Source organism: Hydra vulgaris, chromosome 06, assembly GCF_038396675.1.
Source record: "Hydra vulgaris chromosome 06, alternate assembly HydraT2T_AEP".
In the NCBI taxonomy this organism is placed as follows: Eukaryota; Metazoa; Cnidaria; class Hydrozoa; order Anthoathecata; family Hydridae; genus Hydra; species Hydra vulgaris.
Genome location: NC_088925.1, coordinates 32,344,432 through 32,363,504, shown reverse-complemented (window position 1 = coordinate 32,363,504; position 19,073 = coordinate 32,344,432). Strand labels below are relative to the sequence as shown.

Here is a 19,073-nt window from a genome sequence, read left to right as displayed (position 1 = left end):
TGTAGAATAAAATTCCAACGTCAATGCAAATGCCCCCTTTTTGGAATGCTTATTAATAACAATTTTTTGCATAAGTGCATATATATATATATATATATACATATATATATATATATATATGTATATATATATATATATACATATATATATATATATATATGTGTGTGTATATATATATATATATATATATATATATATATATATATATATATATATATATATATATACATATACATATAAATACAAATATAATATATATATTTATTTATATACATATATATATATATACATGTATATATTTATACATTATTAAATAAATATATATATATATATATATATATATATATATATATATATATATATATACAAATATATATATATATATTTATTTATACATACATTATTAAATGAATATATTAACTTTAATATATATATATATATATATATATATATATAGGTACGTGGACTGATTTTTTTAGATTGAGCATATCCTAGAATGTTATATATCATTAGAAAGCCCTTAGTACAGTATTTTAAAGGTGAAAAAATTATTAAAAACGAGCAATTTAAACAAAAGTTATGACGTTTTTAGTAGCAAATTTTCAATATATGGATTTATTGAAGAAACTGGTTCCAAAATTTTTTTTTTTTTACTTAAATTGTTATAACTTTGTCAAATCTTATCCAAAAGCCTATATCTTGGTATCAAAAGATAGATGTAAAAGTAGGCTACAATTTCATATAACTCTCTAGATAAAAAGGGTGTCTAGAGGGCCAGAGGGGGTACCGGAACACCATCGTAACCTAAAAAAAAAACAAGTTTTTCACACGAAAGAGTGTTTTTCTGATAAAATATATTATCTTTATACATAAAAAGTTAATCTAATTTGCTTCCATTCCATTTTCAAATATTAGAGGTCTATTTTAGATTAAAGGGTGGATGTCTTTGTTACGTTTTAACACCCGCCAAGTGAAATGTAACATTCTTATAAATACTTTAACCTAAAAAACACTGAATATATTTTGTGTTAAAAAAGTTTAAATTATATTTTCTTACTTTACAGCATATGCAAGTGGTGTATAAATTGACATTAGGGGCGGGACATGTGCCATGTCCGACGTCCCTTCCTGCCCAGCCTTCAACCTAAAAAAAAGATTTTTAATTATTTGAAAAAAGGCTACAAATTGAGTTTGGTGGAAAAAGAGAAATAAGTATTTAAATTATTTTAATATGTTAGTTAGGGAAGGGGCGTGTGCCACAACCAACACCCTTTCCCCCCCCCCCCCTCCCTTCTTATTCAAGCTTGAAAAAAATGTCAATAAAAATTTTATAAATGTTTTTAAATTGTGTTTATTTAAAAAGAGAGACATAACTTTACAAATCTTTACCTCATTACAATCTTTACCACATTACAAGATGAAAGTTGAAGTATCCACCCTAAAAATAAACCAAAGATAAAACTAATTTTAAAAATAATATTTTTAAAGTACAAAATATAAATTTTTAATGTACAAAATATAATAAATATGTCTTGGCTTTTAGTAAATGATATTATTTAAAATTCCAATATAGAAACTAAATAAATCATTTTTAACAATAGACACCACGTGAAGGTAAGCCAGAGCCATCTATCAAAAATATTATACAGCAAGTTTTGTAGCTTGCAAAAAGAGTACTTGCAGTACTCTTTTTTTGCAAGCTACAAAACTTGCTGTACCATATTTGCAAGCAAAAAATTTGCAGTACTCTTTTTGCAAGCTACAAAACTTGCTGTACCATATTTGCAAGCTACAAAACTTGCTGTACCATATTTGCAAGCTACAAAACTTGCGGTACTCTTTTTGCAAGCTACAAAACTTGCTGTACCATATTTGCAAGCTACAAAACTTGCGATACTCTTTTTACAAGCTACAAAACTTGCTGTACCATATTTGCAAGCTACAAAACTTGCGGTACTCTGTTGGTAATTTTAAAATATATAAAAAACAAAAATATTTTAAAATTATAAATTATTTTATATTATATAAAATATTTATTATATTTTATATAATTAAATGATTTTAACTTTTAATGATTATCTTGTTTTAAAATTATTTTGTTATAACTATTAATTTTTATTGATTGTTATTATGTTATGATTATTATTTATTTTACTTATCTGTATACTTGAAATTATTAAAATTAAAAATAAAATAGCATATCAATAATATTTATATTTCATTTAAGAAAATATTAGTTCACCTGTTATAACATCAGCAGCAATTTGTATTTTTTTCATCTTATATTCAACAGCTTCCATATCTATTTCTTCTTTTTTCCAGTAGGAAATAGTGTAAATTCTGTCTTGTAATCTCTTGTTTACCTTTTCAACACTACCATCATAAATGACAAACTTGGAATTGTCAGCATCATACCACTCATGACCAAGTTTTCTCCCAACAACTCTCTCTGACATAACATCATTTAAATCTTCAAGTTGCTTTGCAGTTAAGTGTTTATATTTATGCATCATTTCACTGGTTGTTAAAATACAGAGCTCACGCTCTAACTTTCTTTTTTGTTTTTCATCCATTTTTTGGCGTTTACAACTCAGTCTACCAGTAATCTCTGCTCGAATTTCATTATGTAGTAGTCGTGTCTTCATTCTTTTTTTACGTGCTATGCAAATAGACCACTTAACTACCTTTTCTCTAGACAACTCATCCAGATTATCAAGATAATCGCTCATTCCATTCTTTTTGGATCTTAATTTGCTAGATATATAACAAATTGTTCCATTAGCGCATTGTCCTTTGGCATCACTAAACATACCCATTAATTCTTCGCTGTCTATATTGTGAAGCTATGCACTCGCTGTCTCCTTTTTGAGTGCTGCTTTAATAGAAAGGGAGAAATATCTTTTATATTGACACGTCAAGACTTCTTCAACTGCATTAAGACAAGCTGAAGTCATTTTTACAAGTTGGTCATCAATGGGGCATAAAGCTGTAATAGATTGTAAAATATTAGGGGCAAGCGGTGTTCCAAAAAAATCCATTTTTCTGCAAAATAGTGCAGCTGGATCAGACTTGCAATTAGTAACTTCTTTTAGAACATTTTTTATTACCTGGATACCAGTGACATGATCAAAGCTTGCATCATCAGCTGATACATAAAACTTAGTCATCCATGGTCCACTAAGAAGCTTACTAAATAATGCCAGCACTCCCATTTGTTTTATAGCAGTTGTATTACAAAATATTTCTCGCAGAATTGGTAGCAAACTGAAACATTTTATTGTTCCAGTGGTCAGATAAAGTAGAAAAGCTGTATAGTGTTTCATTAAAATAAAACAAGTGTGGAAAAGAATGTGTAGACGGTTTCCACGATACCGCGGAATAATACCCACGAGCCATTTGCTCAATAGTAGTACGATGAGGAATATCCGTAAAGTTAACACCCAAATATTGCCCAATTTTTGAAATTAGGAATCGAATATTACCTGTTGGAACATTAGCTAATAACATGTCATAAATTATCATCCTCATTTTTAAAGGGTAACTCTTATCGTCTTCTGACATATTAACATTGGGCATTTTCCCCTCTTTTATTTGCAACATATTTTCTAATTGAGCAATAAACATTTTATTAGCCTTACCATTAGTATTATGTGTTACTTTTATTTGCATTAAATTTTGTTTTTCTTTTACTTTCAACTCCTTTTTTTTTGCCTTAAGATTACAAATTAACCTACTGTAATAATATGTTTTAATTTGTTTTTTTAGATCTCTAACTTCTGCCCTCAAAGCTTTAATAATATCTTCTTTTCTTCTGATATTTTTCTTAAATATTTTTAACTTATATGGCAAGCTATTATATTTAGATCGAACTTTTTCTATTTTTATCCTGTGTTCTTTAGTTGAGCTAGCTAACTTGGAAGATAAATAAGATAACCTAGATCTGAGTTTGGCTTCCGTTGGGGTTACTCTTTCTCTAGATGCATGCTCTCTGTTTTCATTTTCTAAGCAACATACAGGCGAAAAAGGCTCGCCATTAACTTTACGGTAAAGTACCAATATGTTCATGTGCTGACATTAACATTAAGGTAAAGTACCAATATGTTCATGTGCTGACAATACAGAAGATCCTGAAACAGTAATCAATGAACTACTTTGATTAAGATGCATTGCTTGGATCATTGGCACGTTTGATGCCTGGTACGCAAACGGCAGATTACAAAAATTAATAAATTTTGAACAACCCCTTACATAATGTGTTGTCCATTTTTTGCAATGTTAATAGCATTATAAAGTCTAATTGACTCACCGTTATTAGTGAATGACAGGAATATATGTCCGTTTTGACATTATGTATATACTTCGCCTTGCAAAGTGAAGTACAGAGCTAAATCTTTTTTCACTGCATCCGAAAACACAATTTTTGTACCCATAATGCCTCTAAAAAATATATATAAAGAGTTAATATATTATAGTTTCAGCTAAATTTGCCTAAACAAACAAATAAATATATAATAAACAAATAATATATAACAATTTATTAAAAATTAATAACATTATAAACAATGTAAAAAAATAACGAAATTATATAAACCTAATAAATCTCAAATAATTTAAAAATCTCATATATACCTTCTATAAACAAGTAACGGTTACAAGAAACTAGTATTTCAACCTCAATAATGCAAATATAATTTTTAGGAACTGTATAACTGTATAAACATAACTGTATAAACATAAGGTAAACTAATTTAAAATCAAATAACTATTAATAAAGTCAAACAAACAGTTTAAATAAACTAAAGCAAGAATAGTAAATAAGTATGCAAAATACCCTTCAAATTTATCAAGATTTGAAATATTACAAATTAAATTTAACATTGAATTTAACGTGGCCTACGAAGTCCTAAAAAAACCTAATTCTATTGAAAAGTCTACATCTATCTATAGTTTAAAATTTACAAGTTTTTATACTACAACTTTTGAAATGTTAAAAAGTATTTTATTAGGCCTATTACAATGTTTTGCTTTTAAATTTTTTTGCGTAAAAATTTGAAAAAAAATAATCGAAATGCTAATAATTGTAAAAATTGGTAAAAAATGGAAAACAAACTTGCTGATATGAAATATGTATTTTTAAAGAAAAGGAATGGTGGTGTCTAATAATTGTAATAATCACCATGGACCACAAGGCTACCACCATTCCATCTTTTCTGTCTGCTTCCTCTGCTGCCATGACCTCTACCATATCCCCTTCTGCTGTGGTTCCCAGCACCCTTGTTAGGAGGATGATAGGGCCATTTAAAGGATTCATTGTCCTTTCCTCCTAAGTTGACCCATCGTTTGAAAGACTTATTGCTAGTAGGTCCAGGATGCTGGGACCTATATAATAGATACTGTTGATACGTTAGCTCTAAATGACAATGATTCGTAAATAGATTAGTTCTTAATAGCATTATGTAAAATTTAAAATAAAACAATTAATTGTGAAAGTGATAGGCTGAATAAATAATATGAACAACGTATTAATCAATGATAGCTTAAAAAATGTTAATAATAGTAATAACTTCATTCTACTGCACTTTGAGGGATAACACAATACTAATGCATTAAATAGTGTAAATAAGTAGAAACATAAATTTAATATTCATTCAGAAACATTTCTAAATCATAAATTTACCACAAATTTTATACAAATTTTCAATTGATAAGAAAAGTGTGTACATGTTTGCAAATAATATCTTTTAAACTTAGAAATGGTAGTAGATTAGTACTTAATAGCATTATGTAAAATTTAATATAAAAAAATTAATTGTGAAAGTGATAGGCTGAATAAATAATATGAACAACGTATTAATCAATGATAGCTTAAAAAATGTTAATAATAGTAATAACTTCATTCTACTGCACTTTGAGGGATAACACAATACTAATGCATTAAATAGTGTAAATAAGTAGAAACATAAATTCAATAATCATTCAGAAACATTTCTAAATCATAAATTTACCAGCAGAAGACTGTGCACATGAAACTAAAGATAAAAAAAGTTTTTATAAAAATTTGCAATTGATAAGAAAGGTGTGTACATGTTTGCAAATAATAGTTTATTAACTTACTAGTCGTTGTAGCTGCTGAAGATGTAACTAAAGGTTATCAAAGTTGTAATTAAAAATAAGTACTTTAATTGCCAAGATATATATATAAACATATTTAAAAGTACAAATTTGTAAACATACCACTTATAGCAGATGTAGAAGGAACTTGTAAAGAATGTAAAGGTTGAAAATTATTTAATAAAAAATTTATATTGTAGTCCTCGAAAATATATACACACATATTAAAATGTAATAATTGGTTAAACTTACCATTTGGTGAAGACGAAGATGTAACTAAAATTCAAAATTTGTAATAAAAAAGAGATATTGCAAATAATGACTTTGAAATTGGTCATTAACATATACAAAATTATACAATCTTACCAGTGGTAGGCTGTGTAGATTCAACTAAAATTAAATTAAAAATTGTACACAATATCATTTGAAATTAATTAAAATTAAGGTGCAACAACTATACTAACAAAATGAAAATAAACAATGAAAATATAACTATAAAAAATATAAAGCTTACTAAAAAAACAACAGAAAAACCGAAATAAGTTACCTAAAGTCCAACACCAGTTAGACTAATTGCTTATAATTATTTTTCGTTGAAATTTGGCATGTTCATAGAAAATGCATGAAGCAAACTATTTTAACAATAAAAAAAGCGGACTCTATAATTCTTCGACTACAAATCCACGTGACAACATCAACCAAATTTTCATGCAAAATTCTCAGCAAAATACTCCATATAAAAGTATGGTAGCGATACATAATAGTTTTATAAAAATTAAGCCAAACCTTTCTTCTTTTTAAAAGTTGTCAAGGTTTATGTATGTTTCTAAAGAAAACCACCTCAAAAAACCGTTTGCCTAAGGCTATCTGAAAAAAGTGGTACACTTGGTATAACACTAATTAAACTAATTGCTTATAATTATTTTTCGCTGAAATTTGGCATGTGCATAGAAAATGCATGAAATAAACTATTTTAATAATAAAAAAAGCGGACTCTACATTTCTTCGACCACAAATTCATAAGAGAACATCAACCTAATATTCAAGAGCAAAATATCACATAAAAAACTTTAGTAACCGTAATAAAAGTCTTTAAAAAATCAAGATTATCTTTTCTTCTTTCCAAAAAGTATCTATGTGTATATATGTTTCTAGAAAAAAACTCCACAAAACTACGTCTGCCTCACGCTGCCTAAAAAAGAGTTAAAAAAACGAGAACCAAAATTTTAGCATAAAAATCGGTTCCGTAAATCGCGATTTACACGTACCTATATATATATATATATATATATATATATATATATATATATATATATATATATATATATATATATATATATATATATATATATATATATATATATATATATATATATATATATATATATATATATATATATATATATATATATATATATATATATATATATATATATATATATATATATATATATATATATATATATATATATATATATTAAAGTTAATATATTCATATATATACATATACATACAAATATAATATATATATATATATATATATATATATATATATATATATATATATATATATATCATATATATATTTATTAATTTACTATTTAATATAAACAGCCTCTGGAAACTATGGGTTGTAATACACTAACATTGCCCAACTAATGATTCATACAACGATGTGTAAGCTGTTTACCTTGCAAATATGTTACAAGCCTCAGGCATTTTGCAGCGGGTAATTAAGAATCAAAAGGTGCATAATGGTATATACATAAATCTAATTATATATTTTGAATATATATATATATATATATATATATATATATATATATATATATATATATATATATATATATATATATATATATATAGAGAGAGAGAGAGAGAGAGAGAGAGAGAGAGAGAGAGAGAGAGAGAGAGAGAGAGAGAGAGAAGTTTGTGCTTTGCAAATCTTTTTTATATGGTCAGGAAACTGTTTAAATCAAGTAGGTATAGCATTATTTCTAAGTCGAACTGTCTGACCAGTTCTATCAATGTCTCTTTCCATAAAATGGTCTGAGCAAATAACACCAGAATTACTTGGTTGCCAATTATCACGATGCATCTTTAAAATCCATTCTCTCTTACGGTCTTCATTTAAAGGAAATCTAAAACATATTAATATTTTAAGCAATGCATATATATATATATATATATGCATATATATATATATATATATATAAATATATATATATATATATATATATATATATATATATATATATATATATATATATATATATATATGTCCATAAAAGATTTGAATGGATGACGTAAGTTAATGAAATTTCAACCTTTTATGCAAATGAAAATAAAAAAATTATTTTACGTGCCTTCAGCTATCTTATGAAATATGTTTTCAAAAATGTCATGTTTTACAATCTTGTTAGTTTTATGTGTACATTTGTGTTGACGTTTTTTTGCGATGACGTAACCTTTATGCGTTATGTCCCAAACTATTTATTAGCAAATATTCTCCAAACAACTGTTTCAGCGAATCAATTTTTGAAGTATGAAAGTAAACAAAGTTACGCGGAATTTTTCTCTTTGGATTATCAAACTAATATCAGATAAGTTGTTAAATCCACTTTTATCTAGTGCATATATTTGTTAATTAATATTATTTTATTTGTTTTTATTATATTTATTAATAAGTCAACATTATTTTGATAACAATGTATTCAACTGAGAGGGAAATTCTAAAACAACATATTGGATGGAAAAATGGTTAGGAAGATAGGTGTAACTTTCCTTTTGTTAAGCGATTAATTAGGACAGATAAGATCAGTAACAATGTTATTTCCATTTTAATGACAGTCTTTAAAATAAGAGGTGATTTATTTAGTTTTATGAGTTTTCTTTTGCTAATTGATTTTGATATGCCTAGTAATGACGAGTTTGATAAAATGTGCCTAAAGTAAAATTCCATAAAACTATTGGGTTGCTAAGTAAAGAGGAGGGAGAGTGTTTGCATAATAGCGTAAATAAGGAACTAAGACAGTTGCATTCAGTAAGAAATCAGGAGCAGAAACTGCATCTTGTTTTAAAACGCTTTGAATTGCACAGCAAAGCTGATAGGAAGCTTCAAGCCTCTAAGGTGAGAAAGTGTGTTGTGTGTTCTGAACTTGGCGAAAATTCATTTTATAGACAAGGTCTTTGTCTTGTTTGTGGTCATTAAATTTAGTTAAAATATTTAAAAAATTAAAAACAACAACAACAAAAAAACTATTTACAAGTAAGATAAATTATACGAAATCTTTAATTTATATATAAGATAATTTTATTCTGTTCTAATATTTGTGTAATGTTAGTTTAAAATATTATTTTTTAATATATTGATTTTATATATTAGGTAGGTGCCCGTTCTGTTCATATCTTCAGAAGTTATTTATACCTATGCAATACCTTCGCTCAGGTTAAAGAATGGAATACTAGTCTTGCATCAAATGTATGTAAAAATCTAGCTTTTATATATTAACTTGTGATCAGAGCAACTGGTATGTTGGTTGGGTATGATCTTGTATGTTTGTGTATTTAATTTAAAAAATGTATTGTCCTTCATTATATGTAACATTTTTTTATAGATATATTACATATCCATTCGATGTTTATCACCAGAAGTTAGTTCTACCTTTGCAGTACCTCTGCTCTACATACCTCCTCGCTGGTTAAAGAATGGAATATAAAACTCATATCAAGTTGGTGTAAAAATTTAGTTCAATAAATTAAGAATTTGTAAACGTTATCAAAATTTTGAGTGGAGCAATTATTTTTCTGGTTTAACATGAGTATGAACCTGATATCAATTGGATGTACAAAGATAGTTTACTACTTAAAGAACCTATCAGTAAACCAACTGATTATAAAACAGTTTTTAATGGGAATAAAAACAAATTTTCAAAAGATTTCAATTAGCTATTTGTATATTCAAACACTTTATTTACTGAGAGAAGAGACTATAGATTCAAGTGCTATAAAAAAATTCTACTACCAAAAGCGAGGTTAATTCAAAAACTTAAACTCAAATTTGGTCATGAATTATTTTATTAGACTTGGTGAGTGTTTATTTATTAACAACTTAACACCATATTATTAGAACTGTATGCACAGAAAAAAAGTAAATGCTTAAGCTTTAAATGTTTTGACTAAATATTCCAAAATCGAAATCTGGCTTCATTTTGCAATGCAATGAATTTATTGGCTTAGGAAAATAAATTTCTAAAACAAGAACTCCTAGGTTTAAAAATGTACTCTTTTAACAGCTAATCCCCCTTTTAACTACATTTTTCATAACTTTGCGAAAAATGCGGTTTGCTTTCAGACCTAAATAAAGTCTGTTTTAGCTATCCTTAAACAATTAAGTAAATTTTTTTTGTTTTTATAATGGTCAAACAATGGGTATATTTGAGAATAACTATCAGAAATCAATTTTTCTGATTTTTTTTTTGATAAAAAGTAACATCAAATTACTTGAATTCAACCAACTTAATCATTTGTCGCGTTTTTTTTTAACTTAAAGAAGTTTTTTTACTAATTCATTAAATGTCGTAAGATGAAACATTTTATTGGTGTTTTTATTCTTTTTATAAAACAAAATTATCTTTAATATTTTAAAAGTTATAGAAGTTTTAGTAACACCCCTTAAGTCAATATTTTCAAAAAATAACAAGAAGCCGTTAAGCTCGGTTTGAAACAGGTGTATTTAAAGCGATTAGTCGAAAAACAGAATTTAAATCTTCCGGGATTTTAATTTTTGGGGTTTTCCAATATGGCGATTTTGGCGTCAAAAAATTAAAAGTTTTGTTCGGAGTTGCGCCATCCAGTTATTATTGAGAGCAGTGGCTTATCCTTATAACTTTAACAAGTGTTTTAGTTTTTAAAGTATAGCTTATAATCACTATATAGTTTTAAAGTATAGCCATTAAAATGTTTCAAAAATAGTATTTTGCTGCATTTTTTAGGGCATTTACATGTTGCTAGGGAAAAGTAACAGGAACAAATTCACAATTATATCAATATATTGACAATCATATTAAAAAAACCTATTCATGTTATACATTTTTGAAAAGGTATTAAAGTTCTTAATCAAATATAATAAAAATATTTTTTTTGAAAATTTCATCAAAAATCAACTTTTATTTCTAGGGTTACCACCTTAAGTCGACTCAAAGTCGATTTAGTTGAAATATCAGAATAATAATATTTTTTGAAATAAATTGTATTAAAAATGATAATGTATTTTTTATTCGCTTTTTATTTTTTAACATCATATAATATAAACATTATTGGATTAAAATAATATGAGAGCAGGGCTACTCCGACTATGCGTCGCAACGGGTCAATTTATTTCTTAGACCCAATAATAAATTCGCAATCTGTCGGGACACATCAATTTATTCCTAAGACCCAATAAATATTTACCGTCTTGATATCAATATATATCAAAATATCAAAATATCAAATATCAAAAAGTCTTTTTAACTCAATCATATAAACGATGTAATGATATTTAGTTGGAACCGCCACGTAAAGTGTTTATAAAAATTACAATTATAGAGTTAACAAAATATAAATCAATGAAATAATAGCCGAAATATGAAATAATAAAGTTTAATTATGCTTACATTCTATTTGTTAGATACTATGATAAAACTTTAAGATAACAAAAGTAAATAAAAGCTAGGTAGCTTGTAAAATTTACAATAGTAAATTTACAAACAAAAATTAAAATTGAAAAAGTTAAATCAAATGAAAAGATTTAAAGATTTTAAAACTGTTATTCGACAAAATCGACTTTTAGTCGATTAAATCGACTATTCAATTTTTAAGTCAGCTAATTTCGACTTTCTATTATTCAACTTTTAGTCGATTTAGTCGAAATCGATAACAACACTAATCAAAATACTCTTCTCATTTTTTAAGTACATTTTATGAAAAAGAAAATTTCATTAAACATTTTCCCTTCAAAAATTAAAATTTTTGTTCAAATTAGAGCTTCTAATAGAATAATAAATACTATGCAGAGTGTATTTGTTTAGACACCAAAATCCGCAAATTTAAAATCTGTTGAAACTATGGCTGAGATTGATTCGATAATGAACACATAAGACGTACACATCAGATGAAATGGCGTATACATCAGATGAAAAGTGGTAAATGATTTAAGAAATGCAAATTAGCTATAATTCTGTGCCTCAGACGTTAGTCATAAAAAACATATGACACTGATTGTTAGATTTGTGAATGAAGAAAATACTGACAAACTTTCAGATGTGGTGAAAGTTATTCTTAAAAAATCATCAGACTCAAGCATTTATTTAGATTGTATTAGGAAATAAGGTTGTGACATTAACTCAAAAATGCGGAAAGACATAATGATATCCTTGAAAAAATAAGAGAGCTGAATTGAGGAAAATATAAACATTTGAAGATTATGTTATTAGCAGCATCAATCCATCCATCAATCGTCATTAGAAAAAGTAGTGTGGAGCGATTAACCAAAGTAGACTTTGAAAAATATTGATGGCAAATTAAAGCTACGTAGGCCTTAAGGTAAACTTTTGGGTCCTAAATATACAAGAGTAACTGGTCTCTGGTTTTAGTGGAGTTGGAACTATTCATCGAATAAATAACAAAACGAATCAATTGCTATGTTCATTTCGAAATTTTTTAAGCGAACGCCAAGATGCTTGAATAATGAAACGTGATGGTTGAGAAGGTTGTTTTCTTGCGATTTGCCACGAATCCAGTATGGGAGAGGGAGGGGAAATTGTTTTAGGGTTTTTTGATTAGATGGATCCAGAGCATCTAGCAAGGGAGCAGTTCTGTTTGTTAATGTGTTCGTTTGTAACTAGAGGCAACATAAAGGCCTTTGTACAATCTTAAAAGGATGCGTTTCTGTTTACCATGATAGTTGGTTTTAATATGTTGCATTGATAAATAACGGTAAAACTGCATAGTTTACCATGATAGTTGGTTTTAATATGTTGCATTGATAAATAACGGTAAAACTGCATAGTTTACCATGATAGTTGGTTTTAATATGTTGCATTGATAAATAACGGTAAAACTGCATAGTTTACCATGATAGTTGGTTTTAATATGTTGCATTGATAAATAAAACTGCATAGTTAAAAATATCTAGAGTAGCGTTGTGAGTTAAAAACGTATTTTGATCAAAAGTCTTGATGTTACTTTTTAAAAACGTATTTTGATCAAAAGTCTTGATGTTACTTTTTAAAAACGTATTTTGATCAAAAGTCTTGATGTTACTTTTGAGAAAAACTTTTGAAAGTTTTCAAAACTTAGTTTAGGCAGTTTAATTATTCAAACAACAATGAATATAAATTACGTTCTGTTCATTGTTTTTGAAAACCATTTAAAACTTGTCTTTATGTATATATAAAATATATATATTTGGGTGGTCCAGATTTGTGTGGTAAAAATTCAAAATATGTCTACATTCTCTCCACAAGCCTAGTTTTGTTCGACTATGCTTAGAGAATAATCATACAAAAAAATGGACCAATCTGAACAGTTTTAGAGGTCGCTATGATTTCATCATTTTTTTGACAATACTCAATTTTTAAGAATTTATACAAATTTTTGTGTAATTTTTGCATAATTGAACATCTATCTCAACACTGGTAAATAAATTAATGCTTGCTGAAAAGCTGATGCTATATGAATTCATTTATATATCTAGTATTTTTTAGTTGTCTATAATTTGGTGTCCAATTTGTAATAGGCACATGTCTGCAGTATTTCAATAAACAATTTATGATGATTTTTTATTTTATTTCCTGTAACAAATATTTTTATTTTCTTATACTTAACATTCTTATATCAACAGATTCATCACCACTTATGGCAGTTACTACAAGAAGCTCTGTAGAGGTATGGGTCATTGGAAAGGCATCTTAGCAGCTCTCATCATCAAGATTGGCAACAAATGGAGATGTCCTCCGTTGTCTCCTCTTTTATCATCTGGAATAGCATCTCACAATAAAGGAGAGCAATTCAATTCAAGAGCTGATTGTTGTGTGGAATAAGGCAAGAATCCCAACACAAAGAATTGATTCTGGTGAAAGACTTTTTGACTTGGCAACTAAAACCGTAATGGAGACAATAACCATTGCTGAAGATTGGCAACTTCTTGTAATGCAATCTTGTAATGTACTGGCAAAGAAAGCCAGGAAGAGAGCTCAAGATCAAGCATTTGATGCAAGGTTATCAAAACAGCAACACTCCAGTGGTCCTGTCTCAGCCAACATCAGTAGCTTAGAAGACAGTCAAAGACAGTGATGATGACCCGAGTTTTGAGATTCTGTCTTCTGCATTGCAATCTATTTCTTCTACACCAAAGCCAAAGCGTCTGAAAAGTATTGTGTCAAACCCAGAAGTTGCTGGAGCTTTGGGCAGAGTTAATCTTTCAGATCGCAAAGCTATGTTTGTTAATGCTTCAGTAGTTAAAGCACTAAGACATCCTTTTGCAGACTTAAGTCTGTCTCGAAGTACAATCAGGAGATCTCGAATGTCTACTCGTAAACACATTACTCAGAATGACAAAGATAACTTTTCCATTGAATTTCCGTTGCTTCTACACTGGGATGGGAAACTGCTTCCAGATATTACTGGTTTAAAAGAAACTGTGGACCGCGTTGCAGTGATTGTAACTGGAAATGGTTTGGAGAAATTGCTAGCGGTTCCAAAAATTGGAAGAGGAACAGGAGTGGAACAAGTTGCAGCATGCTTAAAGATCTTGGATGATTGGAAAATTTGAGACAAACTTCAGGGTTTAGTCTTTGACACAACATCATCCAACACAGGTATTCACAAAGGAGCATGTGTTCTAATCGAGGAAACAATTGGTACTGAGCTTGTAAGTATTGGTTGCCGCCACCATGTTCTGGAGGTTGTTCTGAGCAATATCTTTACAGCTCTCTTTGGTGGAATAGGGGGACCTGAGGTTGGCTTGTTCAAACAGTTTCAAAAGAAGTGGCCATATATTCAGCAAGCGAGATTCTCTCCAGCTAAAGATGAGCTCTTTATTGGAGATATGGAAGTCCTTCGAAAAGAAATGCTAGCATTCTACACCAAAGGCATCAACGAAAAGCAATCTAGGGAGGATTATCTTGACCTACTTTAGTTATGTCTGGTCTTCCTTGGGGGAGGCTTTGTTGGTGCTGAGATAACATTTCGCGCTCCAGGAGCAATGCATTATGCTCGATGGATGTCAAAGGCCATCTATGGTCTGAAAATGGTACTATTTCAAGATTAGCTTTCTTTGACTGTTCAAGAGAAAAAAGATCTAGTAGAACTTGCATTGTTTGTGGCATTAATTTATGGATGTTTTTGGCACGAAGCTCCTTTGGCTGCAAATGCTCTGTTTAACGATGCTCAAATGCTAAAACAGTTCCAAAAGTATCCAATCCGTACAATCGCCGTTGCAGCTTTTACTGCATTTTCTCGACACCTTTGGTTCTTCTCAGAACATCTTATAGGTCTGGCATTTTTTGATAGTCGGGTTGATCTAGATGTGAAGAGGATCATGGTAGTTAACCTCCAACTGCCCAAAACAACTTTAGCACTGAAGAGAGTAGATTCCAAGAATACCGACTTCAACAGACTAGAGACATTTGTGACTATGAGAACCTATAATTTATTCGAGTTGTGAAGCAGTACAGGTAGAGAAGAGGCCAAAAACTTCATTTCAAAAGATCCTAAATATTGGGAAGACAATGAATCATATCAAAAGTTGGCAGAGAGATTCCAAAGAATGAAAGTTGTTAATAACAGCGCGGAACGTGGAATTGCTTTAATTCGACAGTACAACGAATCGATTACAAAGGATGAAAAACAAAATCAGTTCCTACTTCGTTGTGTTCAACGTCACCGCCAGCTATACCCTACTTCATCCAAGGCAGCCATGTTGGCAAAAAATGACAAAATTGTTGATTAATAAACATACATTTTTCAACATATTCACAATATTCTAACTTGATATTACATTTTTGTTTAAAAATTACGAAACATTGAAATACTTTAATGAAAATTGATCATATGATCTATATTCATTAGATACTTTGCAAGCATTCAATTTTACCTGATTTAAATTATTAGTTTCTTTAATTTTTAAATTTGATATTAAATAATAGTGAAAACTTAAATTTTTTGATTTTTTATCATAGTGTTCAAGAAGTCAAAATTTATAGCAACCCCTAAATATTATCAGATTTACTTCAAATTTGGCTACAATATTGCAATTATTAATAGGAACAAAGGCAGCCTTGTGGAGAATTGAATTTCAATATTTTATAATTTTGGACCACCCTAATATATATTAACCATTTTGACCCTTATGAACTAATTTAATACACGGAGTGTCATAAAATGTTCCCAAGATATTACTTTTTTAATGGAATTTTTTTATTTTTTATTTTGAATGACTATTTATACTTGCGCCATTCCTTTAAAGTTTAACTTTCTTACATTTTTGGAGTTTTTAAGTGCATTTTCAAACAATCGGTGCGAAAAGAAATTTACAAATCATTAACTTTATAATTACGTCATTACAAAGAATGGAAGATTTTTTTTTATCTATACTAAATGGGCGCACTATTATTATTTTTTTTGTTAACTGGTTATATTTTAAAAACAAACAGCAATTTAAAATCTGCCCAAAACACATAGCAATTTAAACTTGTTTGATTCTTTTGCTCTTATACAGTTCACCGACTGTAGTCCCTGACTATTTAATAGGGGTTTGTGTAAGATTAGCTAAGTTTCATGGCCGACAATTATTTTTGTTAACCTCCTGCCATCATGTCGTAGAGCTTCATTTAACCGCAGTCGTAAATAAAACTTTTGAGCCAAAGAATAAACTATTTAAATCTCTAAATTGAAGCAAGATATATAAGTTTTTGATTTTAAAATTATATACATTTAGACTATTGAGAAGTGCAGAGATTATTGTGAACTTGCGGAAAAAAATCAGACCATCAGCTAAAAATTAACAAATATGGAGCTATTTCACGCGCCAGATTTTTGACGAAGACATTTTGCTACATGAAATTCAAGTTGCATTTTCCTAAAATTAGGCAGTTTCTTAGTCTGAGTAGGGTAAATACGCTAATTAATGGCCATTAACCATTTACTGGCCACTTTTAAAAGCTTTTCTCATAAAAAACTATGACACAACTTGTCCTATATTATTATTTAAACTCAATGGCTTCATTAAAACTTTGTAAATATCGCAATTTAAGGATAGTTCTAGAAGGTTTTAGTCACTAAAACTAAACGTTAAAAACATAAAAAATGTAACAATTTTACGCTTTGTTTTCTTAAATTCATACTTTAGAGTCTTTTTTTTGTGCGTTGCAAGTATTTGTGCCAATCCATTCAGGAAAAAAAAAAGATAAATATCTTAAGTACACTTTGAAACAAAAGTATTTAGTTGATGTTTCACATATAATGTTTTAACTGAATTAGAATTATCCTTTTCTAATAAACCATTTACTGGCCGGTTAATTAATCCATTTACTGGCCATGGCCAATAAATGGTATCATGTATAAAATTTTTTAGTTTCATATTTTTATATAGGATTTTCTCACACTTAGTTATTATACATGTGTGAGAAAAGTTAAGTTAAGATATTAGCAAAATCCACATTTAAAATAGTTTCTGATTTTCTGAGTTCATTCTATTTTTAAAGTTACTTTCTGAGTTAATTCTACTTTTAAAGTTACTTTAAAAGTAAAATGCTCAATCATTTTAAAGTTAGTTTTAAAATCATTTTAAAGTTACTAATTTTAAAGTTCTTTAAAAGTAGAATGAACTCAGAAAATTTTATGTTCTGATAATGTTTTATGTTCTGATAATGTTGATTCAATAAAAATACACCATTAAAGTAAGTATATGATTTTCCTAAATGTATTTTATAATTGTATGTTTTTATTTTTTTATTTTTAATAGATAATAATATTATATAAAACCATGAAACCAGTTATTTCAACAAGAATAATAAAAAAACGCATGTTATGGACTGAGAATAACATGAAACTAGCAGTACATGCAGTTGCTTCAGGTATGTCTCAATGGAAAGCAAATGTATCATATAAAGTTCTGCAATCGACTCTGCAAACCATAATCTCTGGAAAGTCCAAAGTAGAAGCGAAACCAGAGAAAAAGCCAATGCTATGTGTATGGATAGGATAAAGGTTTCCAAACATTTTACTTCTTTAGAAGTTCTGATACAAAGTAAGAATTTACAGGACAAACCAGAATGTGTGTGGAACATGGATGAACCGGGATGCAACTAGAGCATAAACCTAGACGTGTCGTTTTCAGGAAAGTCTCAAAATATATTCAGAGTCGAACAAGTGGCAACAAGGAAACAATTACTGTTATATGTTGCGTAAATGTTATTGGTCAAGTCATACCACCTGATATAATAGGGAAAGGAAAAACTGTACGAACTTTTCATGGTTTTGATACCGAAAATGCTCCAAGAGGAGCAACATGGAGTGTGTCTGAAAAGGGCTGGACAAAACAAGGTATTGCGGAGTTATGGTTTGAGAAAACATTTCTTCCAAATATTGGCTCAGCAAGACCACAGATTTTAATCCTCGATGGACATGACTTACACAATTTTGTTGAAATGATTGAGCTGGCTATCGTAAACCAAATTGAAATTGTAGAGCTTCCAGCTCACACCAGCAACTGGTTGCAGCCTTGTGACAGAACAGTTTTTAAGTCACTGAAAACTGCCTATTCTGAGGAATGCCAAACAATGATGAATGACTACCCAGGTGTAGTAGTTTCGCATTCTAATTTTTGCGGTTTGTTTTCAAAAGCATGGAAATATGCTATGACTGACACAAATATACGCTGAGGATTTAGAGCTTGTGGAATTTATCCCTTTAATCCA

The 19,073-nt window shown here is 28.6% G+C and overlaps 1 protein-coding gene and 1 long non-coding RNA gene across 4 annotated transcripts; one reads left to right on the top strand and one right to left on the bottom strand.

Annotated features, from left to right (window-relative positions):
- Window positions 1-820: 820 nt before the first annotated feature.
- On the bottom strand, window positions 821-7,381 carry LOC136081779 (uncharacterized). Of its 3 annotated transcripts, XR_010639105.1 has the most exons (8): window positions 6,659-7,381; window positions 6,478-6,501; window positions 6,115-6,387; window positions 6,006-6,029; window positions 4,307-4,437; window positions 2,243-4,127; window positions 1,390-1,438; window positions 821-1,144 (listed from the first exon to the last, which is right to left on the bottom strand). XR_010639105.1 is itself a non-coding variant. In XM_065799874.1 (7 exons), the coding sequence occupies exons 5-7, from the start codon at window positions 2,814-2,816 to the stop codon at window positions 1,054-1,056; spliced, it is 714 nt and encodes a 237-aa protein (XP_065655946.1). In that variant the 5' UTR covers window positions 2,817-4,127; window positions 4,307-4,437; window positions 6,006-6,029; window positions 6,115-6,387; window positions 6,478-7,381; the 3' UTR covers window positions 821-1,053. The 3 variants fall into 3 exon arrangements, 1 of the variants encoding a protein (XP_065655946.1); XR_010639106.1 differs by having other exon boundaries at window positions 4,630-6,029; window positions 6,478-7,381; XM_065799874.1 differs by having other exon boundaries at window positions 6,478-7,381.
- A 1,271-nt stretch (window positions 7,382-8,652) lies between these two features.
- Window positions 8,653-10,049, top strand: LOC136081778 (uncharacterized). Its single transcript, XR_010639104.1, has 2 exons — window positions 8,653-9,592; window positions 9,729-10,049. It is a non-coding gene; the product is annotated as an uncharacterized LOC136081778 (long non-coding RNA).
- The last annotated feature ends 9,024 nt before the right edge of the window (window positions 10,050-19,073 follow it).

Bases quoted from the DNA above. Each gene is read 5' to 3' on its own strand.
- LOC136081779 (XM_065799874.1), bottom strand. From the start codon at position 2,816: ATGGGTATGTTTAGTGATGCCAAAGGACAATGCGCTAATGGAACAATT. The intron at 1,439-2,242 runs GTGAACTAATAT...GTTTATTTTTAG, and splicing joins TGCTGCTGATGTTATAACAG to GGTGGATACTTCAACTTTCA. The intron at 1,145-1,389 runs GTAAAGATTTGT...TCTTTTTTTTAG, and splicing joins GTGGTAAAGATTGTAATGAG to GTTGAAGGCTGGGCAGGAAG.